General features: G+C 33.4%; 1 protein-coding gene across 4 annotated transcripts in view; it reads left to right on the top strand.

Annotated features, from left to right (window-relative positions):
- LOC149783474 (patched domain-containing protein 3-like) overlaps positions 1-19,134 on the top strand; it is a 32,661-nt gene extending 13,527 nt beyond the window's left edge. Inside the window, exons 1-5 of one of the 4 annotated variants that reach the window (XM_089931717.1) lie at positions 4,723-4,900; positions 12,726-12,822; positions 14,666-15,692; positions 16,470-16,670; positions 17,303-19,134. In XM_089931717.1, coding sequence (XP_089787843.1) covers positions 14,681-15,692; positions 16,470-16,670; positions 17,303-18,705 — 2,616 coding nt within the window. In that variant the 5' untranslated portion in view covers positions 4,723-4,900; positions 12,726-12,822; positions 14,666-14,680 and the 3' untranslated portion in view covers positions 18,706-19,134. Of the gene's footprint in view, positions 1-4,722; positions 4,901-12,725; positions 12,823-14,665; positions 15,693-16,469; positions 16,671-17,302 lie in introns of those variants that run through there. The other 3 variants (XM_089931718.1, XM_089931719.1, XM_089931720.1) reach the window with 3 other exon arrangements.
- Positions 19,135-23,586: the final 4,452 nt, after the last annotated feature.

The raw sequence follows: 23,586 nt of genomic DNA, 5'->3' as shown, positions 1-23,586 counted from the left end.
TATATAAGAAGAAAACTGAGCATTTGATATCTTTCCTATGTTAGGTTCTCTTTTCATTTGTGGTTGAGTTAATGTTAGTCTGTTTAAGACTTGGTTTGGATGCAAAGATTCGTACTAAACATTAGTGTGTTTGTGTATGTGTGTGTGTGGGGGGGGGGGGCTTGGCTTGGACGCGAATATTAGAAACAATGTTAAAATGTTAATTAATTTGTTCAGAAACACATTTCCCCTGGTCGTGTCATTTTAGATGGTGAATTCTGAAATCTTAAACGATGTCATATAGGCTGGAGAGTTTTGTTTTCAATCTGACCTATGCAGGGATGGAGTATTAAAGGAAAGATGAGTTGCAAGAGCTTGACAGCCGTTATTCTTTATAGGACGTGAAACCATCTTTATGGAAACATTTTAACATGTTGATACAAGAGTTAATTGGCTTTAAATTGAACCAGTAAATCTGTATATGAAAAAACGAAAGTAATATAATCGAAAGTAAAACGCCAGATACAAAACTAATTAAGGAAACCAGCTTCAAAAAGAAATGATGGAAATCAAAATTTAAACAGGAAGACAAATGGACAGAGGGCTGCAAATGTGAATTCAGACAGATGAAATAGAAAGAAAAATGCAAATTCAAATTACGAAAGAATAAAGATAAAGAGAAAGACTAGAAATCCAAATGAAATTGCAATTGCAAAACGAAGAAATGAAAATACAATTGAAATTAAAGGAATTAGAACTGGCAAGCACTCCACGCACGACAGTCCGTGGTTTCATGTTTCCAAAATGTTATGTTACCATCCCTTTTTAAGGAACAAATTGAGCTCAATATTTTCGACACTCTGAAAACAAATAGCTTTAAATTTGATTTGCTAATGTAATACTTGATTTTTCTGTTACAGAGAGTAATTATTAGCATAGCTCATGAAGTTTATAGTTTACTGGTCAGAGAAGCAACAACTGATTATGTTGTGTATAAGGAATATATCTTGAAGGGTTATGCATTGGTACCTAAGGCATATCGACAGATGTTTAGGAATCGTATAAATGAAACAAAGCAAACGCATGTCCAATTTGCTTGGGACAATTGACGACTATATGAAAGGTGTTGTGCAGCTAAAAGGGTTGAAACTGATTAAGAAAACCATATATAACTCATAATAGTCAAAGAGTCAAAGAGTTCCTCCCGTTTTGATGAACACCGTGTAGACACTCCGGTAAAAGCAGCTCGAACACTTGACAATTCATCAACTCACAAAGTTTCATTTGCCAATAACTATTTCTCTGAGCAGTTTCTTCATAAAGAATACTAACAAGCAAAAATATAGTATGCGATAACTTACAAATCTAAATAAGGCATAATGTACAGGAATCAAAATTCTGATGAGACTGATCTTAAGTCATTTTTTCGTAATAAGTGCACTTACTGCAAGAAAATAAGGCATGTTGCTTCTGATTCTTTGAAGTCAAAGACATAAACATCATAATAAAAAAGAGATCAAAGTCATGGTCATGTATTGGAAACAATATTTGTTTTTGGCCAAACTACCAGTCTGATTGTATGATGGCGAATTATGAACCATTTATGTTCAAAGGATCTATATAATGTATGAGTGATGATGCAAACGATATCGCTATTAACATACGAAGAGCACCTTTGTTTCTCATAGTCTTGTATTATCAGAGAATTTGCCTTTGTATGAGAAGTTGTATTCTTTAGAATATGTTCTTATTCAGCGAATAGAGTTCGTCGTTATTCAGATTCCATTCATAAGGTAAATGTGTCATTAGATGTAGTCTCAGTATTATTGACTAACGGAGCTGTTAATTCATTGCCCACTGAGGGTAATCATTTGTTGTTAGGCAATAACTTAGCTGGATATAAGGGTATGGTTAATCTACTTGTAACTGACAAGTTTTTTGTTTTCGAATCGAAAGGTTGATCGTATTGAAAATTTAAGTACTGAAACCACATGACATATCTGCTGTTGATGATTGTTCTGTGATCTATGTTATTGCTGTTCCTAAATCATATAAACAGGAAATTTATATTTTAGCCCATTAAACACCCTTTGTTGGTAATTTAGGATTCAACACGACTTATCATGAACTAGTTTTACTGGCCGAAAATTAAAAAGTGATGTTTCCCAGTACTTTTGATCTTGCTACACTAGACAAATAGTAGGATGTCAAAATTTGAAGATACATAAAGCTTATTTGCAACCCATTCCATCATCCTTCCCTACGACGAAGTCAGGTAATTAATAGTTCTTCACCGTATTGTGTGCGTCGACAATATTTCCAGGGGCAATTCAGTTTACTGAATACTAAGACGACAATTAAAATAAAAGCCTTGATACAGTTCTTTACACTTTTGACATTCGAAATCCGTCCAATCTGATAAAGATTCTAATTTGATGTTTGGGATTTTCGAACACATTATGTATGAATTAGGTGTCCCAAAATTAAAGTCTTCTGAAAATCGACCTAAATGTCATAGGGCGTTGAAAAAAATTCATTATAATTTAAAGAATACTATTTGGTCATATTGATTTGATACCAGAGAAAATTGTAATAATGGTTTCACTTACTGTTGTTTTGCTTGCAGAAGGTCTGCTGAAGACAATTAAGTCGATTTATTCGTGGTTTTGGACATAATATCCGCCAGCCGTTGAATTTATTACTATAAACATTTCTTTCAACAGAGGATTCAAAGATAAATCGTCTTGATTATGTCTCTGATTTTGTCGACGGCTTGTGATGAAACACGAATCAATCATCATTTTGCCCGATGAAAAGTTGAAATTAAGACATGAAAACTTCAAAATGAAAATAATATTGCTCTTTTGCCAATGCTTCAGAATTCTTTTCATCATTAACATTCCAGACAGGGAGAAACAGAAACAGGTCTGCCATGGAAATATGTTTAGCTGTATCTTGATAAAAATAACCCTGTTAATCATGCAGTAAATTGCGTTTTACGTGTTCAACATAGCAACACTATAATCGATGTTATGAATTTGCCTTCACCTGTTTTCAACATCCGGAGATATTAGAGAATCTGAATCACATACATTCATAACTGCACTCACAATAAAATAATGAATCAAAGCAGTTAATATGTGAATATGAGCACATGTTTCCAGACGTTCCATTCCTTACCAATAAAATATGCCATGGTGTTCACATTGGAGACTATATACCGGTGAAACGGCATCCTAATGGGATGATTCCTCTCAAGCAGGAATGTTTGCGAAAAGAGAATTGAATATTTCTTGCAGAATGATTTTATTGAATAAACCAAAATTAAATTGAGCTGAATGTGAATTCTTATGCCGAAAGCAGTTAAAATTTTCCATGTGTGCACTGAAAATATTGAATAGCCTCTGAAAAAAGCGAACTAGTTCCAAAGACGATAATCGAATAATGATTAACAAAGTTGGAAATACCAAATATGGAGAATTTCACTTACGGATAGAGAAAAAGAAAACTCATGTGCATTCGCAACTAAAGATGGCCGTTACAAAAAGTGATGCCATTCGATTAAAAAATTCTACGTCAACATTTCAGCCTTTAATGAACATTTTAACGTCTGGTCACATATCGACAACGTCATAATATTATAGGGTGGCTGGAAATGATTCGGCAATTCTTCTACGAATGAGTGCGGTAAATTTGACAATTCTTTTATGTTGAATTGAGTTTGCACGAGCTTGTGTTACTTTTTTAGGACATAGTGTTGAACATGCTGCAGTTATGTCTGTTTCTGATTTCCCAGTGCCTGTCAGTTAATACACCTGTTGCGAGCTTTTATGAATGGCTGGACATTTTGGTCAAATTTTTACATTCTTGTCTGTTGATGCAAGCGATACATGTGATTGGTGGTCGTATACTACATATTTTCTTGAAAAATACTTTATTAATTATTCATAGTTTAAGATTTGTTATATTACTTTGCATCATTATTTGCTCCATGAAATATTTTAAATAATTGAATCATAACTCATTACGTATAATAGAGTATAAACAATGGCTATCTATATCACTTTATTTCTTCGGAGTCTATGCCACGTAAATCATCATGTGAACTTAGAGACTTGCATTACACCGAATGTCAAACATGTCAATGCCGGATCATGAAGGTGTCTTTCTGTGAGAAGATGGTAATTTTCTTCGAAAAATTTTTTTATGTTGTAATTTCGTGACATCTATCTCTGCATTTGTTCTCGCTTGTTAAATCATTTTATAAAAAAAAGATATTCCATGGATTGAAATGACAAAAGGGAATACAAAATAGACGACTAACGGTTTTCAGATGAACCCATTCTGAAGTACATAAATTGAATTGCCCATTAGTACTTTTACAAATCTTAATATATGTGCTGCAGTTCACAACAAAATGCTTCATATTTTTATCCTGAAATTCATTTCTTGTTAGCATAATAGTACGTGAACTCTTGGTACCAGGGAAAGGTATCAAACTTTTCTAAGAGCGAAATGAATTAGTAGTCCAATCGCTATACGATGCATATGTAAGAGCAGCCAATTAATCGCAAATGTAAGATACAGGGGAGGAGCTAATATCTGAGTAGGGTGTTATGTAAAGTATATTTTTAGTGTAGTATATAAATACTCACCCGGTTTACTGTATTTGATCCAAATTAAAGAGAAATGATTGGTTGCATATTTTGTGTAATAGGTAAACGTGTATTCTTAATCACTGTTCCACGCCAAAGGATTCAGAAATATTTGCGCTACTGAGTCTACTATTTCAATAACAAGACTATACACAAACCTTTGGGAGAAGCATTGTTAAATAGCTATAACGTGCGCATGTGTATGGCAGCTATGCACGCATGCACATAGACACACACACTGACCTACACTCGGAAACTGATTTAAGGTAAGATCTAATTGCTTTCACTACCTTGTAACTAAAGTGCAGACGACCATTTCAATTTAAACTATTTTTCTTTTTGAATCTTAACTTAAAAGTCAATAAACTGACACACATACACAGGTTCAGAAGCCTAAAATATGACATGTGTTCAAATTTGTATATGATTTTCGTTTAATACATGATTAGATTAATTTTATTCTTTTTAAAATGCAACATGAAAGAAACTATGATATGTGCTGCAGACATAAAAATTTTTTATACATGTATTATCATGTGTGTTGCTTAAATAAAAATGCCAAACATGTTCTCAAACATTTTACTTAAAAATCTACAACTTTCGCAAGCAGATTACTTTCGGCTAAAATGGTGGTCTCATAGCGATTGCACAAATTTAAATAGCTCCAGCTACCCTAGAGGTTCGGCAACTGTTGATGGTAGGAAACAAATATGAAAGATCCCAGCATGACAGACTTAAAAGTGATCAGCAATATGATCTCCCTTAAAATTTTCTTATTCACCGACATTGATATTACGCGAATGCCCAACTTGATGAAAAGAAGCAAGAAATAATAGTTTATTTGGATATTAATTTTGTTATTATTATTATTATTATTATTGTTATTATTATTATTAGAGTTATCATTCAAACTGTACTTCCTTTTCCTCCACACCGTGAATGTTCCATCCTGTGTATATTAGTTTTAACGACTTTTCTTTGCACATTATTACCTATATCATGCATGGGATATATGTTAGTGTTAGACTGTTACCTATATCATGCATGGGATATATGTTAGTGTTAGACTGTTACCTATATCATGCATGGGTTATATGTTAGTGTTAGACTGTTACCTATATCATGCATGGGATATATGTTAGTGTTAGACTGTTACCTATATCATGCATGGGTTATATGTTAGTGTTAGACTGTTACCTATATCATGCATGGGTTATATGTTAGTGTTAGACTGTTACCTATATCATGCATGGGATATATGTTAGTGTTAGACTGTTACCTATATCATGCATGGGTTATATGTTAGTGTTAGACTGTTACCTATATCATGCATGGGTTATATGTTAGTGTTAGACTGTTACCTATATCATGCATGGGATATATGTTAGTGTTAGACTGTTACCTATATCATGCATGGGATATATGTTAGTGTTAGACTGTTACCTATATCATGCATGGGATATATGTTAGTGTTAGACTGTTACCTATATCATGCATGGGTTATATGTTAGTGTTAGACTGTTACCTATATCATGCATGGGATATATGTTAGTGTTGGACTGTTACCTATATCACGCATGGGTTATATGTTAGTGTTGGACTGTTACCTATATCACGCATGGGTTATATGTTAGTGTTAGACTGTTACCTATATCATGCATGGGTTATATGTTAGTGTTAGACTGTTACCTATATCATGCATGGGTTATATGTTAGTGTTAGACTGTTACCTATATCATGCATGGGTTTGCCGAGATCCTTGATTTACAAGTCCGATGCTCCAGTACATGAGTAAAGGTTTACGTTGTTTACTACCTGAGTAAACTATATCCATCGTGTCATTGTCAAATCGTTGTGAACCATTCACCCCTTGCTTTGTATTTGCTAAATTCAATTTTTTTTTGTTGTAATTTTCATCATTACGTCTGTGAGTTTTTACGTTAATTAAATCCATTATTTGGATTATATATGCACGCACATATTCATAATTAATTGCTCATGCAAGTCATCCAGTATTAAACATTGTATTTATGTGATCGTCATTCTGTTGTGAATCCGAAAATCCCCCCCCCCCCGGTTATCTTGTTACACTGGCGTTAATGATTGCCTCATACGACTGGTAGTGTTAGACTGTAGGAATGTCTGTTAGTGTTAGACTGTAGGAATGACTGTTAGTGTTAGACTATAGGAATGATTGTTAGTGTTAGACTGTAGGAATGTCTGTTGGTGTTAGACTGTAGGAATATGTAGCATGTGTCAGACTGTAGCATCGAGTTGCTGGAGGTGGATTGGAGTAATATTTTGCCAATGTTATACTAAATCACTCTGTTCATATTGCCGTATTGAAAAAGTGTGTTGCTAGCAAGAGATTGGAACGAATTGCTTTAACTGCCAGATAATATATATGATATGCAAGTGCTACATCGATTTCAGTATCTTTAAATGTAACTTCTGAATTCCAATAGACATGTGATGTAGCTTGGCAGCCTTAATAATAAGAATACAATATATAAAATAATTAAACAATTACACACTTTTGTGATATATTAAATGAAAAATAAAACAACAAATAAAATAAATATAAACAAAATAGGGTTCAACAGTCTTGAATGAGCGACATGCATCTTAAGAGCAACAGACCCATGTCATGTCGATTTAAAAATTCACGAAACACCAAATCTATATGCAAGACTACTAATGACGAACTCTTTAATTGTTCTTATTTATAAGACATCTTGCCTTAGTTTACATATAAAAAGAATATATCCAAAGCTGTTCTTATTCAGTTGATAGTTTCATTGATGTGCCTTCTGTATGCCACATTTCTTCTCTTGATTAAGGATCATTTCATGCTTAGTCATTACGAAGGTATATATTAAAGACCACATCACTTTATGATGGTATCTGAGACAAACATTCAGGGGTTTGAAAACTATTTTTCATCTGTTCCTTAAAGTCACGTAAATGAGGTTTTCAGTGCACTGTAATATGATAGGATGGGTTTGTTGAAGCGATTCCATTCATGGTGCATCCTTTACACGAACCTCACTGATGATATAGAATCAAGGTAATATTTTATAGTCGGGTTGGGCGAGATTATATATTTTTGATACTGATATTTAAACGAATTAATTAAAAAATAAATGAGAGGTAAAGAACGAATCGCTTATTTGCAAGAGAAGTTTGGACATGAAGTTTCTTAAACAAGTTTGAAAATTGATGTACATGATAAATAAACATAATTCATATTTACATATTATTATTAATCTGGAAGTTGAATTGATACTAATCTATACTAACTGTTCGCACTAAATTACTTAAGTCATGCAAGTTCGATACTTTACAACTAACAACCAAACTTTGCCTAAGTTATTGAAACTGAAAGATATTTACTAATAACATTTCTATATTGAAATTGCATCGCGACTCGAGTTCAGCCAACCTCCCCACCATGCAAAAATTATGGAAAAATATCCTAATGGCGTCAGAGTGCTAACGCAATTGTAGGTATTAATAAAATAAAAATATGTCACAATGTACGATTGGAAGGTTGAGAAATCATTTGTTTTGGCACAATCACTATTTCAGGTTACCTAGGTAGGCACATATACATTTGTATAGCTGATAAAATTCAACAGAAACGGATAATTTATGGCCGGCAATGGTGGCGTAATAATAAGCCGCGAGCTATCCATTTCCACCGCTCCCCAGTCATGGGAACACGCTAGTACAACTGTGATCATAGTACGCTAATAACCGTTTCGCCCCAGAATGGTTATTGTCACATGCGTTGGTGTTATAAATGAGAAATGTATTCTCCAGTTAGATTAATCGCTTACTCGAATCAACCCACCATATCGTGAAGATAGGTGAAAATACAATTCTATTACATAATTATTGTAACAGTGGGTCATACAAGTACAAATGTATTTTGCATAAGACAGTAGTGAGACGCTCAAAGGCATTGCTCAATTTCGTCAGGACACATCGGGTTATTGAAATTACATGTATCAGTTTTATAATGCTGTCTTTGTTTGTGCTGAATATAAATTATACCAGACACTAATTCAATGGAAGAGAGAGAGAGAGAGAGAGAGAGAGAGAGATGATCTGACACTATATATTATGGCGTCATCTGAAACTATATACTCCTGTTTTAAAAAAAATTCACACAATCACCAGCTCACAACTACCTTTTTGTATTCTTTTAAATTTGACATTTTTCGGTAGACGTACTTTGACTCGGAACGATATCTAACCTCAAAATCGAGCGAAGCAAGACGTGACGAGCTGTTATGAGAGGCTCGCGTGAGGGCGATATGTTCCTAAATTCCAATGATCTCAAGTTAGCTCAGTGGTTCGGAAAGGCTCTATTACCTCAAATGAGTTGGCTCGAATCAACTAACGACCACACATTCAAAGCATTTATGGTTAACCTTGTCCCATTTTTAGATGGGATGCTGGATAATGTACTGAATGCGACTTTTGATGTTTTTGGAGAGAGATTTAACTCATGCGTTAATTTTCCCGTTGATATTCTTTTGGGGATGTCAGTTCAATAATCTATCATTACGGCCATCAATGGAAACATCTTTCTTTTGGATTCATTTTATTTTATTTAGTTTTTGTACTAAAACGCTTGTGGAATTTTATTCGTCATAAAAGTATTACTACAAAAGCAATTCGACACATAATTTCGCTTGTTTTTTCGTTTAAGTCAAGGCGATAGATACATGGTCTTGGTAACCAATTTTTTCTCGTTTTCTTGCGTCTAATTGTTCTATACATATACTTCGTCCAGTGTCACTCTTGACCTTAATATAGCCGTATAAGTTGAAGTTTGTTTAAATACTGGGGTACATGCTTAATAAGCATACATTCAACATGTTTTATATCGTGGCGTGCTAGCTTGCAAGAAAGTAAAGTAAACGTCAAGTGGTATGACTAAGCAAATATAATGTCTCGCGTTTCATATTATAGTGCTTTGATATAAATCTGGGTCAGGAAAGCTAATATAATTGGGGTTATGATCGCTCTTAAATGATATTTATTATTCTGGATAGTAGATTGTTGACATTGGACAAATATAATTTTAATGGAGGGATATTATTTTTCTAGCTAACGATTTTTTGAAACGTTTTGGTGGCCAAGGTTTTAAAAATACAAATGGGACCACAGCAAAAGTGTGCATATGCCTCGTGTTTCAGCACATGTGTTCTTTTTAAGTGTAACTTGTTCTGAAGAAAGTGTATATGAAACAATAATAAATGTATGAAAATGATTACACACTCCTTATCCTTCTACATAATAATCGTAAATTGTACTTGTAATGTAAAATTTAAATGAATAAGCTATTTGCCTCTTGAATATGTGCGTGATTTGTCGATGCAATATGATAGTGAGTTAAAATCTGATATTTATGAGTGCAGATAGGTACGTAGTCATATTTGTTCGTGAGATATTATGGTATATGATAGATGAATGGGATGGTTTTGTGATTATGAAATATGGCTTATACGGCTGCATGAATGAGAATAGGTTTGATGAAGGCATGAGTAAATATCAGAATTTAAATTATAAAATACATAGGTACAAAAAATTATATTTCCGCAAATGTTGCATGCAAATATAAAGTAATATCTTCATGAGATTGCTAAGGCCGATAATGAAAATAATAATCAGTAAATATACTACCTAAGTAGACAAAGTAGTAATAGTCACTGCGGTAGTAATATTAGTATTAGTTGTAATTGCTATGCTTGTTGTGTTCTTGTAACTACCTCCACATGTCCACCACAAACACCAAAAATGCATCTACTGCAACGTGCATAATAACGATTGCAACAATCAAACTTAGTCAAATATGTGTCAGTTAATTAAGTTTAGCTCAGTTAGTAAAGTGTATGTCGGTCAAATTGGAGTCCATTGCTTAGTGAAGTTTGTATCAGATAACAAAGTTGTACAGTCACTTGTTAGTGTGTGTGTGTGTGTGTGTGTGTGTGTTAAAATATTTAATGTTACATATACCAAATAATCGCTTTGAAATATTAGTTCCACGTTTCTGAAGGCGGTTCATCACTTTTCTATCGAGGTTCCTAAAACCATGACACATAGCCAATACATTACAGCTATTAAAAGCGGCTCTATGCCTACAATTATAACTTAGATGGCGGGGAACCGGTATTTGAACAGAAGCAAAAAGGAGTCATTTACCGATATAAAAACCAAAAAGTCATAATGCGTTCTACAAGCGAATTAAGAATAGGATTAAGAAAAAAATAATTATCTCGTTCTTCCTAATCACAACAAATTTAAATCTTGAATTACAACTGCCGAAGATTAGGTACCAAATAATCATTATGGTTAAAATCTTTAAAGAACAATGGTCACGCCTTACTAAAAATAGAAATGCTAATGCATGGTTTACGCATAACAAATATCATGACTTAACATGCATTTAGCGTGAATATTTAAAGAATAATACTTTAAAAAAGGAATAGCGTGACATGTACGTCTAGGGAAATTAAATTTGCCAGTTATAAAATGAATTATAGTGGGAGATTAAAAGACATTTCATGGGTCATACCATTTATCACTGTTTTACTATTTTACTAATCAACCGTTAAGAACGTCGCTACTAATGCGACTACCTTTCGCTAACATACTAGAATAGAGCACATCCTTACATTTTTACAATCCGTCTTAATAGGTATCAAAGCGACATAAGGTGTTACAATGGTTTGTCTTCACACTGGAGCTTCATACGTGCTCAAATGTATTAAAGTTGTTCATAAAAGTCCTAAAATGTGTAGTCCGTTAACGACTAAATTGAGACTTAAGACAATATGGAAACTAATAACGATATTGTGCTAGTAGTATACTGGACACAACAATTGATGCATCGCTTGTATTGTCATCTATATGTTACGATACTTTCTATAACCCTGACTTCTAGATCTTTTTTGTCATATGTCAGCATAATAGATTCGTGGTCTGACCATGTTTGACCATCCGAAAGGGTTGCCTGTAAATATATATAAATGTTACATGTACAATTTCATACTCTTATCACTTCAAAAAAATTGTGTGAAATGTCGATGACATTTTTGTAATTTAATGTCGTGTTTGTAATTTTCATGTTTGTTTCAATATAAAGGAAAGTCATGCTGTGCCTATAATTTGCAAGGTCCCAATAAAGTTAAAAGTAAAAAACATTAACAAAAAAAAAAAAAAAAAAAAAAAAAAAAAAAAAAAAAAAAACTTCAGCACCGGATGTGCTATTGGCGATTATTTATTAATGAAGATGAATTGAGTAATGAAGCTGGATGGAATGTAATTCTCGACACGGACTGTATTAGCAATCGCACAACAAACACGCTAAACCTGATCAACAAGCCATCTGTAAATATTAAGACAATTTAATTTTTAAACAAATATTTTACAGCCTAGCTAGTCAACTGTAAAGATTTGTTCTGTGGCATGCACATGTTCAAACACCTTTGTATTTATTGAATATTTTCATCCTTGTTTAATGTCACTGTTACAAAGGTTTGAACTGCTATAAGAGTTACTACAATTTTTAATATGAGGTAGAAAAGCCGATGTAAAATAAATAGATAGTTATGCGAATCATTCTAATGTTCAGCATTTGAATCTTAAAATAATCTGCAAAATCTTCGTAATATTAAATATATTATCACTTTCCCCGAACAATAAGCTATTTATTGGTATTGAGTCTTCACTTCATATGGTCTTCACATGGTAATTTATTAGTACTTCGCTTATTCATTGGCTTTGAAATCTTTAAAGAAAAAAGAAAAAAAACATTTTCAAGTCAGTCATGAAATAGTGTTCACTTGTAAATCAATATTATGTTCCAGACAAGTCAAGTTCTGTCTTAGAAAAGCAATCCAATGTATTAGTATAGGTAAATAAAATGCATCTTTCACGTATATGGGTAAACAACTTATTGTACCTTTTATTTATTTATTTATTTACTACTTTTATTATTGATATTTTATTATTATTATTATTATTGTTATTATTATTATTATTATTATTATTATAAATAAATTTTCAAATTTGCGAAAGGTTGACTGGAATGAATTAGCATGTTTAATACGGAAGACTACAGTTTAGGAAACAACCAATACATGACTAGACTATCTGCATTGTTCCATAACACAAGGTTGGTAAATGAAAGTGGCAAAAATGTACAGTATGTTGCTTTTTTCATGTGACAATATGCTAATAATTATTTCCATAAATTAAGTTTTATTTTATGCTTTGAAGTCATTTAACTTTTGAGAATTAAATACAACTTTAAGTCGTTATAGTTCATACAGAAGTATATTTGATTAGTACAACAGGGATAAGCAGATAATATAATATTATTAATGGCATAGGTAATGCCATTTATGTCTATTTCTTTCGATATTTCCCCCCTATGTAAAATCTAAACGTTGTTGCGCCTTCAATGTTTTCATCGCTAGCATATAAGTGACGCAACACTTCTCCGTTCTGTTTCTGAAACACGCTAATGCAATTCATGCATAGATGTCAAAGTTTGTAAAATTTTGTTGTGAATATGTAAATTGATGCTCTTCATATGTTGTTTTATACACACACACACACACACACACACACACACATATATATATATATATATATATATATATATATATATATATATATATATATATAAAGTGCTATTGATGCATTAAAGCAAAGGTTCATGATAATCTGGTTTTAATTTTTATGCGATATTCACAAATTTATACATTTGACAATGCAACGGTCTTGGCCAATTTTCAGACCACTATCACAATGTCATTCTTGATAGTGACGTCGATTGTCTCCCCCTTTTTGTCTATTCTTGCAACGTAACAATCGTTTGTCAGGAAATCGCATTAGGCACTTTGCTGAAACATGGTTAATAATACTTTTCCTGACGCACCGGTTCTATAAAGTTTAAGTGTTCGTTATCAACAATTATTTTTGTTATCTTTTAACACGGTTTGTTTAACGTCGCCCTTAAAATTATAACAGCAACAAGGGTAAAAAAAATAGCAAATCCTGGAAAGCTTTATATCGTCTAGTTTTTATCCCAGTTACGGTGTAAATATATTGGTACTTTTATGATCAAACCTTAAGTGAAATATCAAGTAAACGTGTCATTGGTCACATATATACACGTTTAACAAAATCTCTTCAATTTACAATCGATGATACAATTTGCGTTCTCTCACAAACTGTCCTACCAATGTTAATGATCCTGAAGATTTTCACTCAACTGACTACAACCGATATTGAAAATCGACGAAGATGGAATCTATTTTCCAATTTGTGCGTTTCCTTAGATATGGTTACATATTTTCCAACAGAACAGACATCTTTGTAACACAATGATGAAACTATTTACGGGAAACTGCAACGAATAGTTCTGAACTGGATCGTATAATCATTTGACAATGTAAGTGAATTTCTTTGATATCACATATTGCTTCTTTGCTATGGATTGGTAAACGCAGAATACATTTATTGAATTAGATAGTATTGCATCGAACTGGTTTTATAAGTAGACTTTAAAATGTTAGTGGTGTGATACTCGTGGAGGATGAAATGACAAAATGAATCACATTACTTAACTTTAGATCTCATATACTGAGTGATGTTTGTTAAATATATAGTCAACTGCAAAGCAAAGAAATACGTTTTAAAAAACACAAAAAAACCCCAAAACAACAAACATTAAAATTTAAACAATTTATAAAAAACTATGACATTATAGTCGGCAGAAATTATTAATATTACGGAGTTTTCACAAGGGAAGCATCTTTAGGTCCGCATAGTCTTGTAAAACAAATATATTAAACTTAAAATCATAATTGTTAGAGTAATCCAAATCATCTTAGAATTGAAAAATATGCATTCATTTGAACGCAGACGTTACATAATTGTAAAATCATAATTAAAAATGGATTATTTTCCATCATTATAATGTTGATATCAAATGGTTTCTGCTTTTACAGGGTTCCTTCAGCAAAATGCTTCAAAACACGTTCTATAACTTTTACGAGAGGACTGAGCGAAAAACCGGGGAAATGTTTGCACGTTATGGACGTTTGGTTGCCAGACATCCATGGAAGTTTATATTTTTTACTATCTTGGCGAATGGACTGCTGTCTATTGGAATGATTCGCTTACATGTGGAAAGTGATTTGGCGACCGTGTACACCCCGATCAACAGCGAAGCGAGCTGGGACAGAGCGCGTGTCAGGACATTATTTCCAGATCTCTCCGGGACACATTTTTTCGGTGTACAACAACTTCCTGATTTGGGTTGTTATGCCGAAGTGATTATTAGAGCAGTCTCGGGCAACGTTCTTGATCCCAATACCCTTGCTGAAGTTGAACAGCTGTACAACTTCGTTCTAGAAACTACAATCAACACTAATGGTGTTAGCATAAATTATACAGATATATGTGCCACAAATGCATTCGGCTGCAATGTAGAAGGTGCCTTCTTCTTTTCTCCTGAGTTTATTTTTGCAGTTGTAACAGATAATGTCACGTTTCCATATATATATCATAAAGCCTATTACCCTATTTACTATGAAGATATGGTAGGGGCCTTTGTTGTTAATCAAACACACTTGATTTCAGCACAGATGCTGCGTCTCAGGTTCAACATAAGAACGGACAAATCAGATTTCGATTCTATATTCAAATGGCAGAATGAATTTGTTTCCAGAATGAACTTCTTTTCTTCACGCTCAATCGAAATAACGTATATGCATTCCCGATCTATGGTGGAGGAACTCGATAAAAATATTGAGCACGATATTCTCTTGTTTGCGATAACCTTTGCAGTGATGTTTATCTACATCTGTTTTACCTCATGTACAGCAAGATGCAATGTTGTTGGTCAAAGAACTAATCTTGTGTATCCTGGGATCATCGCTGCCTGTATTGCAATACCTTCTTCGTTTGGTATTGTCAGTGCATGTGGAGTGAGTTTCATCAGCATCGTAGGAATGGTTCCATTTTTAATAATAGGTAGACCATGACTTGTTTCGTTGCTTAAAGTTAAAAAATACAGTGATATTTAACAATATGCAATAACAAAAAACTTTATAAAAAGCAATATTGGTATTGTTTCTAAGAAAGAACATGCATATGTTTTTGTACACACACGAACGTATGTATGTATGTATGTATGTATGTACCTATCTATCTATCTATCTATCTATCTATCTATCTGTCTGGCACCATGAAGTAGTAATGAATGGATAACTATATGAAGTTTAACTTTTGTATAACTATGGCATCATTGATTTTTCTCAGCCTGTTCCATCCATCCGTCCGTCCGTCCATTCATCACCCACCAACCGTTCCACCCATCCACCAATCCATCCATCTGTCTATCTATCTATTTAATCTATCTATCGATCTATTTATCTATCTATCTATTTTTCTGTCTATCTATATGATTCTCTCTCTCTCTCTCTCTCTCTCTCTCTCTCTCTCTATATATATATATATATATATATATATATATATATATATTATATATATATATATATATAATTTATCTTAATAATTTAAATCGCTTTGCTTTCATTACTTCAGATAGCTACCTTGTACTATGCATCATATTCTAAGCATAAATAAGATTCTTTGAGAATGAAAGATCCAACTAAAAATATGGACAGGGTTTATTAAATTTATAAATATTCTAGTCATCATTTTATTTTCCTACTAATTACAATATTAAAGTGATCAAATTGAGCATTAATTGGGATGTTACATGCCTACTTTCATTTTCAACTGCAGGAGTAGGAGTTGATGCCATGTTTGTTATGATTTCTGGACTTGCCGGAGCTCTAAACAAAGGCAGTGTGGAGGATAAAATTGCTGAAACCATGCGAACAAGTGGTGTGGCTATCACCATTACTTCCGTTACTGATTGTCTGGCCTTTTTTGCTGGTGCATCATCAATCTTCATGTGCGTCAGAAACTTCTGCATTTATACAGGTAGGGTCAGAATCTATCAAACAATTAAAGGAGATTAACACGGAAATAACACAATTATAAATGAGTACAAATTGTATTTACACTTACTCGCACATTCATTAACAGATCAGTGACAGATTGTTGCAAGTATAAACCTAGGGCTAAAATAAAAGAAATCATTTGATGATTTAAAAGAAATGAGAAATTGCATCATATGGCCTTATAATTAATTTGATTGTTACCTACCTTGTTTCCTTTGCTGTTCCATTAAAGTTAGGATTTAAGAAACTGTTTTTTTTTCCGATCTCCTTGATAGAAATGCATTAATAATGTATGCTTTTTCCTATTAACATACATTGGATGCAACACAACAGTACCGAGAAAAAACCGTCAATTTGATCGTCTAAAGGGAATAGCATTATTACAATTAGGTATATGAATTTCCTTTAAGTCGATAGTCATCCGTCTTTGATGTCCTTGATCATAAATATTGTATCGCATGAAATTACTAAACTGAAACTGGTAAATATGCACATTTTCTAACACTCAGTATACTGTTTTCGAGACAATTTATCATAGACAAAAACATGATGAAGTGATTATTATTAAATGACTAGGAAAAAATTTGAGACATATTGATTTGCATATTTTAGGTGTTGCGGTAATTATATGCTACCTGAACCAGGCAACCCTTTTCTTGGCATGCTTGACATTACACGAGAAGCGTGTAGAATCCAACAGACATTGTATGACATGCTTCCCTGTCATTTCCAAGAAGGTCGCCAAGGAACAAGGACTGAGTAGACAATATATCATCTGCTGTACGGGATCAGCACCTACATCACGATCTGAAGCCGAAAGCTATCTAGACAAGCTTACTGGATGGCTAATTCCAAAAGTTGTTCTTAAATTCCCGGTGAAAATTATAATTTTGCTTATTTTTGCTGGGTATCTCGCGATATCAATATATGGTATAACAACCATAAAGCAAGAACTTGACATAAAAAACTTAGTATCCCCAACATCATATTTGTATAAATATAGACAATGGCTAGATGATAATTTTAGAGCCCCCACATATGTATCATTCGTGATTCCTCAAACTGTGTTATATTCTAGCAACGATACTCAAAATGCAATTGATACTCTCTTGAAAAATGCAAAGTATAATCCCAGTGTTAAAGATGATTTTCAGATAAGTTGGTTATCAAGCTACAAGCAGTCAGAATTTTACAATGACTCTTCCGAAAATAATTTTGTAACCAATCTCGAACTATGGTTTTTGACATGTCCACTTTATCAGCGTTTTAAAAACGACTTGGTCATTGATTCCGTTCAAAAGAGAATTACAGCTTCCAGGTTTTATGTAATATCTGAGAACTTAAAATCGACGGAAAAACAAGGACAATTAATGCTGGATATGCGTGAGGTCGTTAAGTCCTCATCTCTCTCAATATTCGCCTTTTCCCCTGATTTTATATTCTATGAACAGTATCTTAAAACGTTTTCGCAAACTATACAAAAGGTAGGGATTGAAGTTATAATAGTGTTTTTACTTATTGTCTTTTTCATGCCACACCCACTCTTAGTCATTTACATTACGGTCACTCTTGTTATGATAATGGTCGGGATCCTGGGCTTTATTCCATTTATTGGGATAACATTTAGTACAGTCACTATGATTCAGATAATAATGAGTGTTGGGTTTTCAGTTGACTATTGCGCACACCTTTGTCACGGTTTCATGGTTTCCGATGGCCGTACCCGGGACGAAAGGGTAAATCAGGCACTTGTAAGAACGGGGGCCCCAATATTCCATGGCGCAACAACATCGTTCCTTGGTATCGTAACATTTGCTGCTGACCCGTCGTACATATTTCAATCCTTTTTCGTCGTTAGGTCTCTTGCCATTCTCTTTGGTTTCGCTCATACTATATTGTTCCTTCCCGTGGTCCTATCTTTCATTGGTCCTCACAAAGCAAAGAACGCGAATAATCAAGCGGAAAATATTCAATCCAATAAGATTGCTTTGGAAGTGGAAATCACACACTTTTAAATATATACAGCTGTGTTGGAATATCTGAAACGTCCAAACACGCAACGATGAAATACAAATTGGGATTGATCTAATTTGTGCATTTAACACCTACTGAGCAATGTTCCATCAGTTGCGAAATATAGACGTCTTCACGCATTACTTTACGAATGAGACTTGCATCTTGAACAATATTTATCACCATAATGTTTCTGTGCTCTCCAATAGAAACGATATTATTGTTAATTTTCAGGACATCAAATATATCCGGTAATTGTCATCTAAAACTACATAAATGTAAACACTTCTAACCATCGGTGTAAACGATTGCTTTTTAAAGACCTTAGCAAGTTCAAGGGAGCATTTTGCGTGATGAACTAAAATTGTCAAACCAGAAATATTGAGTCATCGATGTTTTGTGGCATGTGTAAATAAACTTGAATGATGATATATCTGCTTTTCATTCGTACTTTGTCTTTCTCTCGTTGTGCTAACTGTTGATTACATACACCCTTTCACGATGGCTTTGCAATATATTAAGTTGATGATAACCATAAAACGCGTGATGTAAAATAAAACATATCAACATTAAACCGTGAGGAGAATACCAACTTGAATCTCCTGATCCTTATAAGAAAACAGTAAAAAATATGAATTTTACAGCGCAACATAGTCGTATACACTGAGTTTAGAGGATATGTTGTACTAATCTTTTCCATGAAATAGGGTTCGATACGTTCGATATTAAATAATTAAGGTTTCCTGTATATGGATAAAGGATTAAGCACGATCTGAAAGAAATTGTCGTTAGCTTTCATATGCATTCATCTATGTATGCTTACTATCAGTGTGGCGATTTCAAATCAAGCATCTATATAGAAAACGACGGGGGATGCAAAACCTTAGAGATATGAAAGGACAAGTTGTGCAAAGTTCATGCATTTACTTAAATGTCACAACGTATATAATAAACATCGAAAACCAATTCCTCTACATTCGAAACATCTCCATGAAAGCTGGCTTAAACACAGTATTGTCCCTTGGTGTAATATCATCCACAATAGTAAATAGTTCGATTACACATACGAAAATAATTTGTGCTAGCTGAAGAATGAACATCACATACTCCGCGTTGATTATGAACGGTTCTACATATATGAAGTGTTACCAAACAAAGGAATGCTTTCTTCTGAAGAAAAGTGCAGCCTCTTAGTGTAACGGACAAGGTTTCATAAAATATGTAACATGTGTTACTGTGCAAAGCTAGTGTAAACGAGTCTGATCGCATTCGAGCCTTACGATCAGGTCAGATCGCCCAACCAAGTTTATTTAATTCTATATACATTGCTGTTGTGGATGAATATCTTGTTAATAACATGTTGGCTGTATACAGTGGCGCCTGCTGACAATCGTGGTGGTTCATTCACATTTACATGCTAACCCACCTGCCCAACGTCCCTTTTACCTGGTGAACATTTATGCAATGTTTTGCTGAGCAGTTTCATTACGAGAGCCTTGGAGATCACGCTTGGTTGGGGCTTAAGACATTAACCTTAAAACTAGTTTGCCGTCTCGTTATGTTAGATATAAAAAGGAACAACGTCAGAGAACTCGAAAAAGAAACATTGGTTTCACTGCGTTTCTTAATGCAACGCATCATGTGCAGCTGCTATGCAGTATATTTATAGTGCAAATGTTTCACTTATGAAAGAATTAAATCTTTGGCAACACGTCCGTTTACTATCTTCTTCACATACTAGACGTCAATGATAGATGTTTCTTTCAAAATATTAATAGATATATTGCAGTTTCTCTTGCTATGTGTCAGGATACGATAGAGGTCTTACATCTTAAAGATGTGAAAGAATAGTTTGGGTTATATAAAGTCCTTGATCAATCCAAACCTGATGGGGAATGCTATGTCACATGACTTGGACGTATATGGTTCGCTTCATACTTGAATGAAATAATTCTGAAAGTGTCTTTATAATAACACGTCTTTGAAAATAAACCACTTTTGTTTATTTTTTTATAAGCAATTTTCCACTTTAGATTTGAGATACAGCATCATTAACTGATCTGTATTCTTTTGATATAACTACTTGACACATGGCTCCCGCCTTTCGGTGGAGGAAAGATAGTTGCGAGTGTTGATTTTCAAAAAGCGTTTGATCTTGATCATCATGTCTTTTCCTAGAAAAAAACCCATGAAATCATCCAAATAGTAATAAAGCTCATAAATGGTTTGCTTCATACTTGAACGAGAGGTCTCATAAAGTGACTTTAAATGAACGTTTCTGAAAGTATTAGAATACAATGTAAGATGACACAAGGTGCCATTCTCTGCCCATCTTTGTTGATTGTTTTCATAATCCAGCTTGCTCGTCATATTGGAGATACTGTATCTTCAATTAATATGAACGTTTGTGTATGGACAACGGCATGGTCGTGTAAGGTTTCATTAATAAGAGCACAGCAAGAAAGAACATAATTTAATGCATTGGAATTGAGCATTTTTATATTTAGAAAACCTGAACGTGCTTTCCATGGACAAATGTATTTGCAGTATTTGCTTTGGTAAATTTTCATCAGTAGTAGAGCGTGTAATAATATAGACATAGTTTCGATGTACCCTTAGAAGTCGCAGCCAAAAGTAAGGCTAAAATGATTGATTCGAAGAAACAGACAAAGCATGAAACGTTTAATGATATGCTAAGAAAACAAAACCACTTTTTAAGGTCTCATACAATCATACAACCTATGTTTACTATCTTCAAATTTATATGCACTGCTGAAAAAAGCAAAGAAGAGACAAATAAAAAGAAGGAAAATGACAAATGAACCACCTCTTTGCAAATTCTGACCTTTAAAACACTTCATTTTAAAATAGACACATAAAAGTTAAAACTATTTCATGGAAGATATTCTAGTATATAGCCTTTCATGCTTAATGCTGAGCAGCCATTCTGTACAAAAAGTTTTTAAAATTTAATAAATAATTTATTCTCCTGGAAAATTCTGTAAAAATAAAAAAGAATGGTTTCAAGAATCAAATTAAAAAATTATCTAAGAATAATCCACGAATTAAATTGCAAAAGTTCTAGTAATAAATGTCCGAATAATTTCAAGTTCGAATCCTGATGGAAAATCCAAGATGGATGACGATGACATATGCTGTAGTCAGTGCTGTGCTTATCTACAGTTCCTTGTAGAAATACAAATAATGGCACTCCGGTATTGAAAATCCAAATTAAACTTGTAAACAATGTCTTCCGAAAATCTGTGTAAGCACTCTTCACATATTTCCAGAGAATAAAGAATTAATCCTTTTGAAATCCAAATGATCCGAACATAATTAACTCAAAATCTGGCAATAACAAAGAAAACAACTTGATACCATGTGTAAAAGCCAGAACCCTGAGATCTCTCTCTCTCTAAAACAAACGTTACATTGTAATATAAGACACATTTTCGAAATTCTCCCTAGTTGCGAAGTCAGAAGGGGGTCACGTGATCATGTTTATATCACAAACACAGAATATGACCTTGATTAGACCAATCATTTTCTCTAAGAAATACAAAAATAAAAATAGTTGTTTACATCTTAAATGTAATCCCATCATGATCTTGGAAACAACCAATAATTGTAAAATAAAATAGAACTTTGTTTACTAATTTTGAATCAAGGTCAGAATTTAGATCAACAAATGGTGTTTATGAAAAGAATGATTCAGGTCAACCAATTTCCTGAAAAATATCATCTCCAGTGAATAAATTTACATTACAAAGGCATGTAAGAAAAAATTAAAACTGAGAAACAAACAAATTAAATTAAAACAAATATATATAAAATCAGATATACGTAACACTTCACTGACTAAACCATGAATAAAGACGCTCTAGACTTTTAAAATATGTTTTCTTTTGGGTAAATATAAGTATTATTTTATACTCTAATTACGCAAATCTACTTATAATTAGTTAGGAAAAGTGGAGAATCAACATAACATTAAGTGATTATATAATCAAAATTAAAGATATGGATGCTAATGTTTCATCGATATGTTGATGACATCAAACGATTTCTAATTTTATAATTACAGAATCCTTTCAACAAATTGTGGCAACATGTTATTGAACCTTTACGTACACATTAACACTATAGCTGAGGCAATGTTGCCTGGTATGGTCGATATGCTACCAGGCATCAGTAGATGTTTATGTTGATTTTGATCTTCGTAAATAGACAGCTATCCATGGGAATGATCCGCTTTCAAGTGGGGATGTTTTTGAAGGCTTTACACACTCCATAAAAAAACGAAGCGAGCAAGAACCGAGAACATACCACGTCCTATTTCCAGATCTATCCGGGACACATTGTGTCGGTTTGCGACGACTGCTAGATCTATGTCGCCTTGCCAAAGTGATTACTCGAGGGGTTTTGGACAAGGTTTTATATCCTAACGGTAAAAAGAAATACATATACTTTAAAACAACTACCATCCATAAGAATGGTGTTAGCATCAACTATGCAGATTGTTATGCCAGAAATGTATTCGGGTGCTCTGTTGAAGTGTCTGGGTTCCTTGTTTTAGACATGATCTCTGCAGTGGTAACAGATAATGTCACATTTCCGAAAGTTTATTATAATACCTTTGTCCGTATTCATTATGAAAACATGATCGGGATTTTGTCAATATTGAAACGTAATTGACTTGATTTCGACCCTTTTGTCATCTTGGAAAATTAATTTGTTTTAAGAATGAAATCCGTTCCCTCTCTCTGAAATAAAATCACGTTCATTCATTCCAGATTAATGAAGGCAGAACTCGATGAAAATATTTCTCATATTTTATTGCTTGCAATTACCTTCTCTGTGATGATTATTGGCATCTGTTGTGC

This window comes from Sinohyriopsis cumingii, chromosome 14 (assembly GCF_028554795.1).
Source record: "Sinohyriopsis cumingii isolate HCF-2022 chromosome 14, ASM2855479v2, whole genome shotgun sequence".
In the NCBI taxonomy this organism is placed as follows: domain Eukaryota; kingdom Metazoa; phylum Mollusca; class Bivalvia; order Unionida; family Unionidae; genus Sinohyriopsis; species Sinohyriopsis cumingii.
This window is presented reverse-complemented; position numbering and strand designations above follow the sequence as displayed.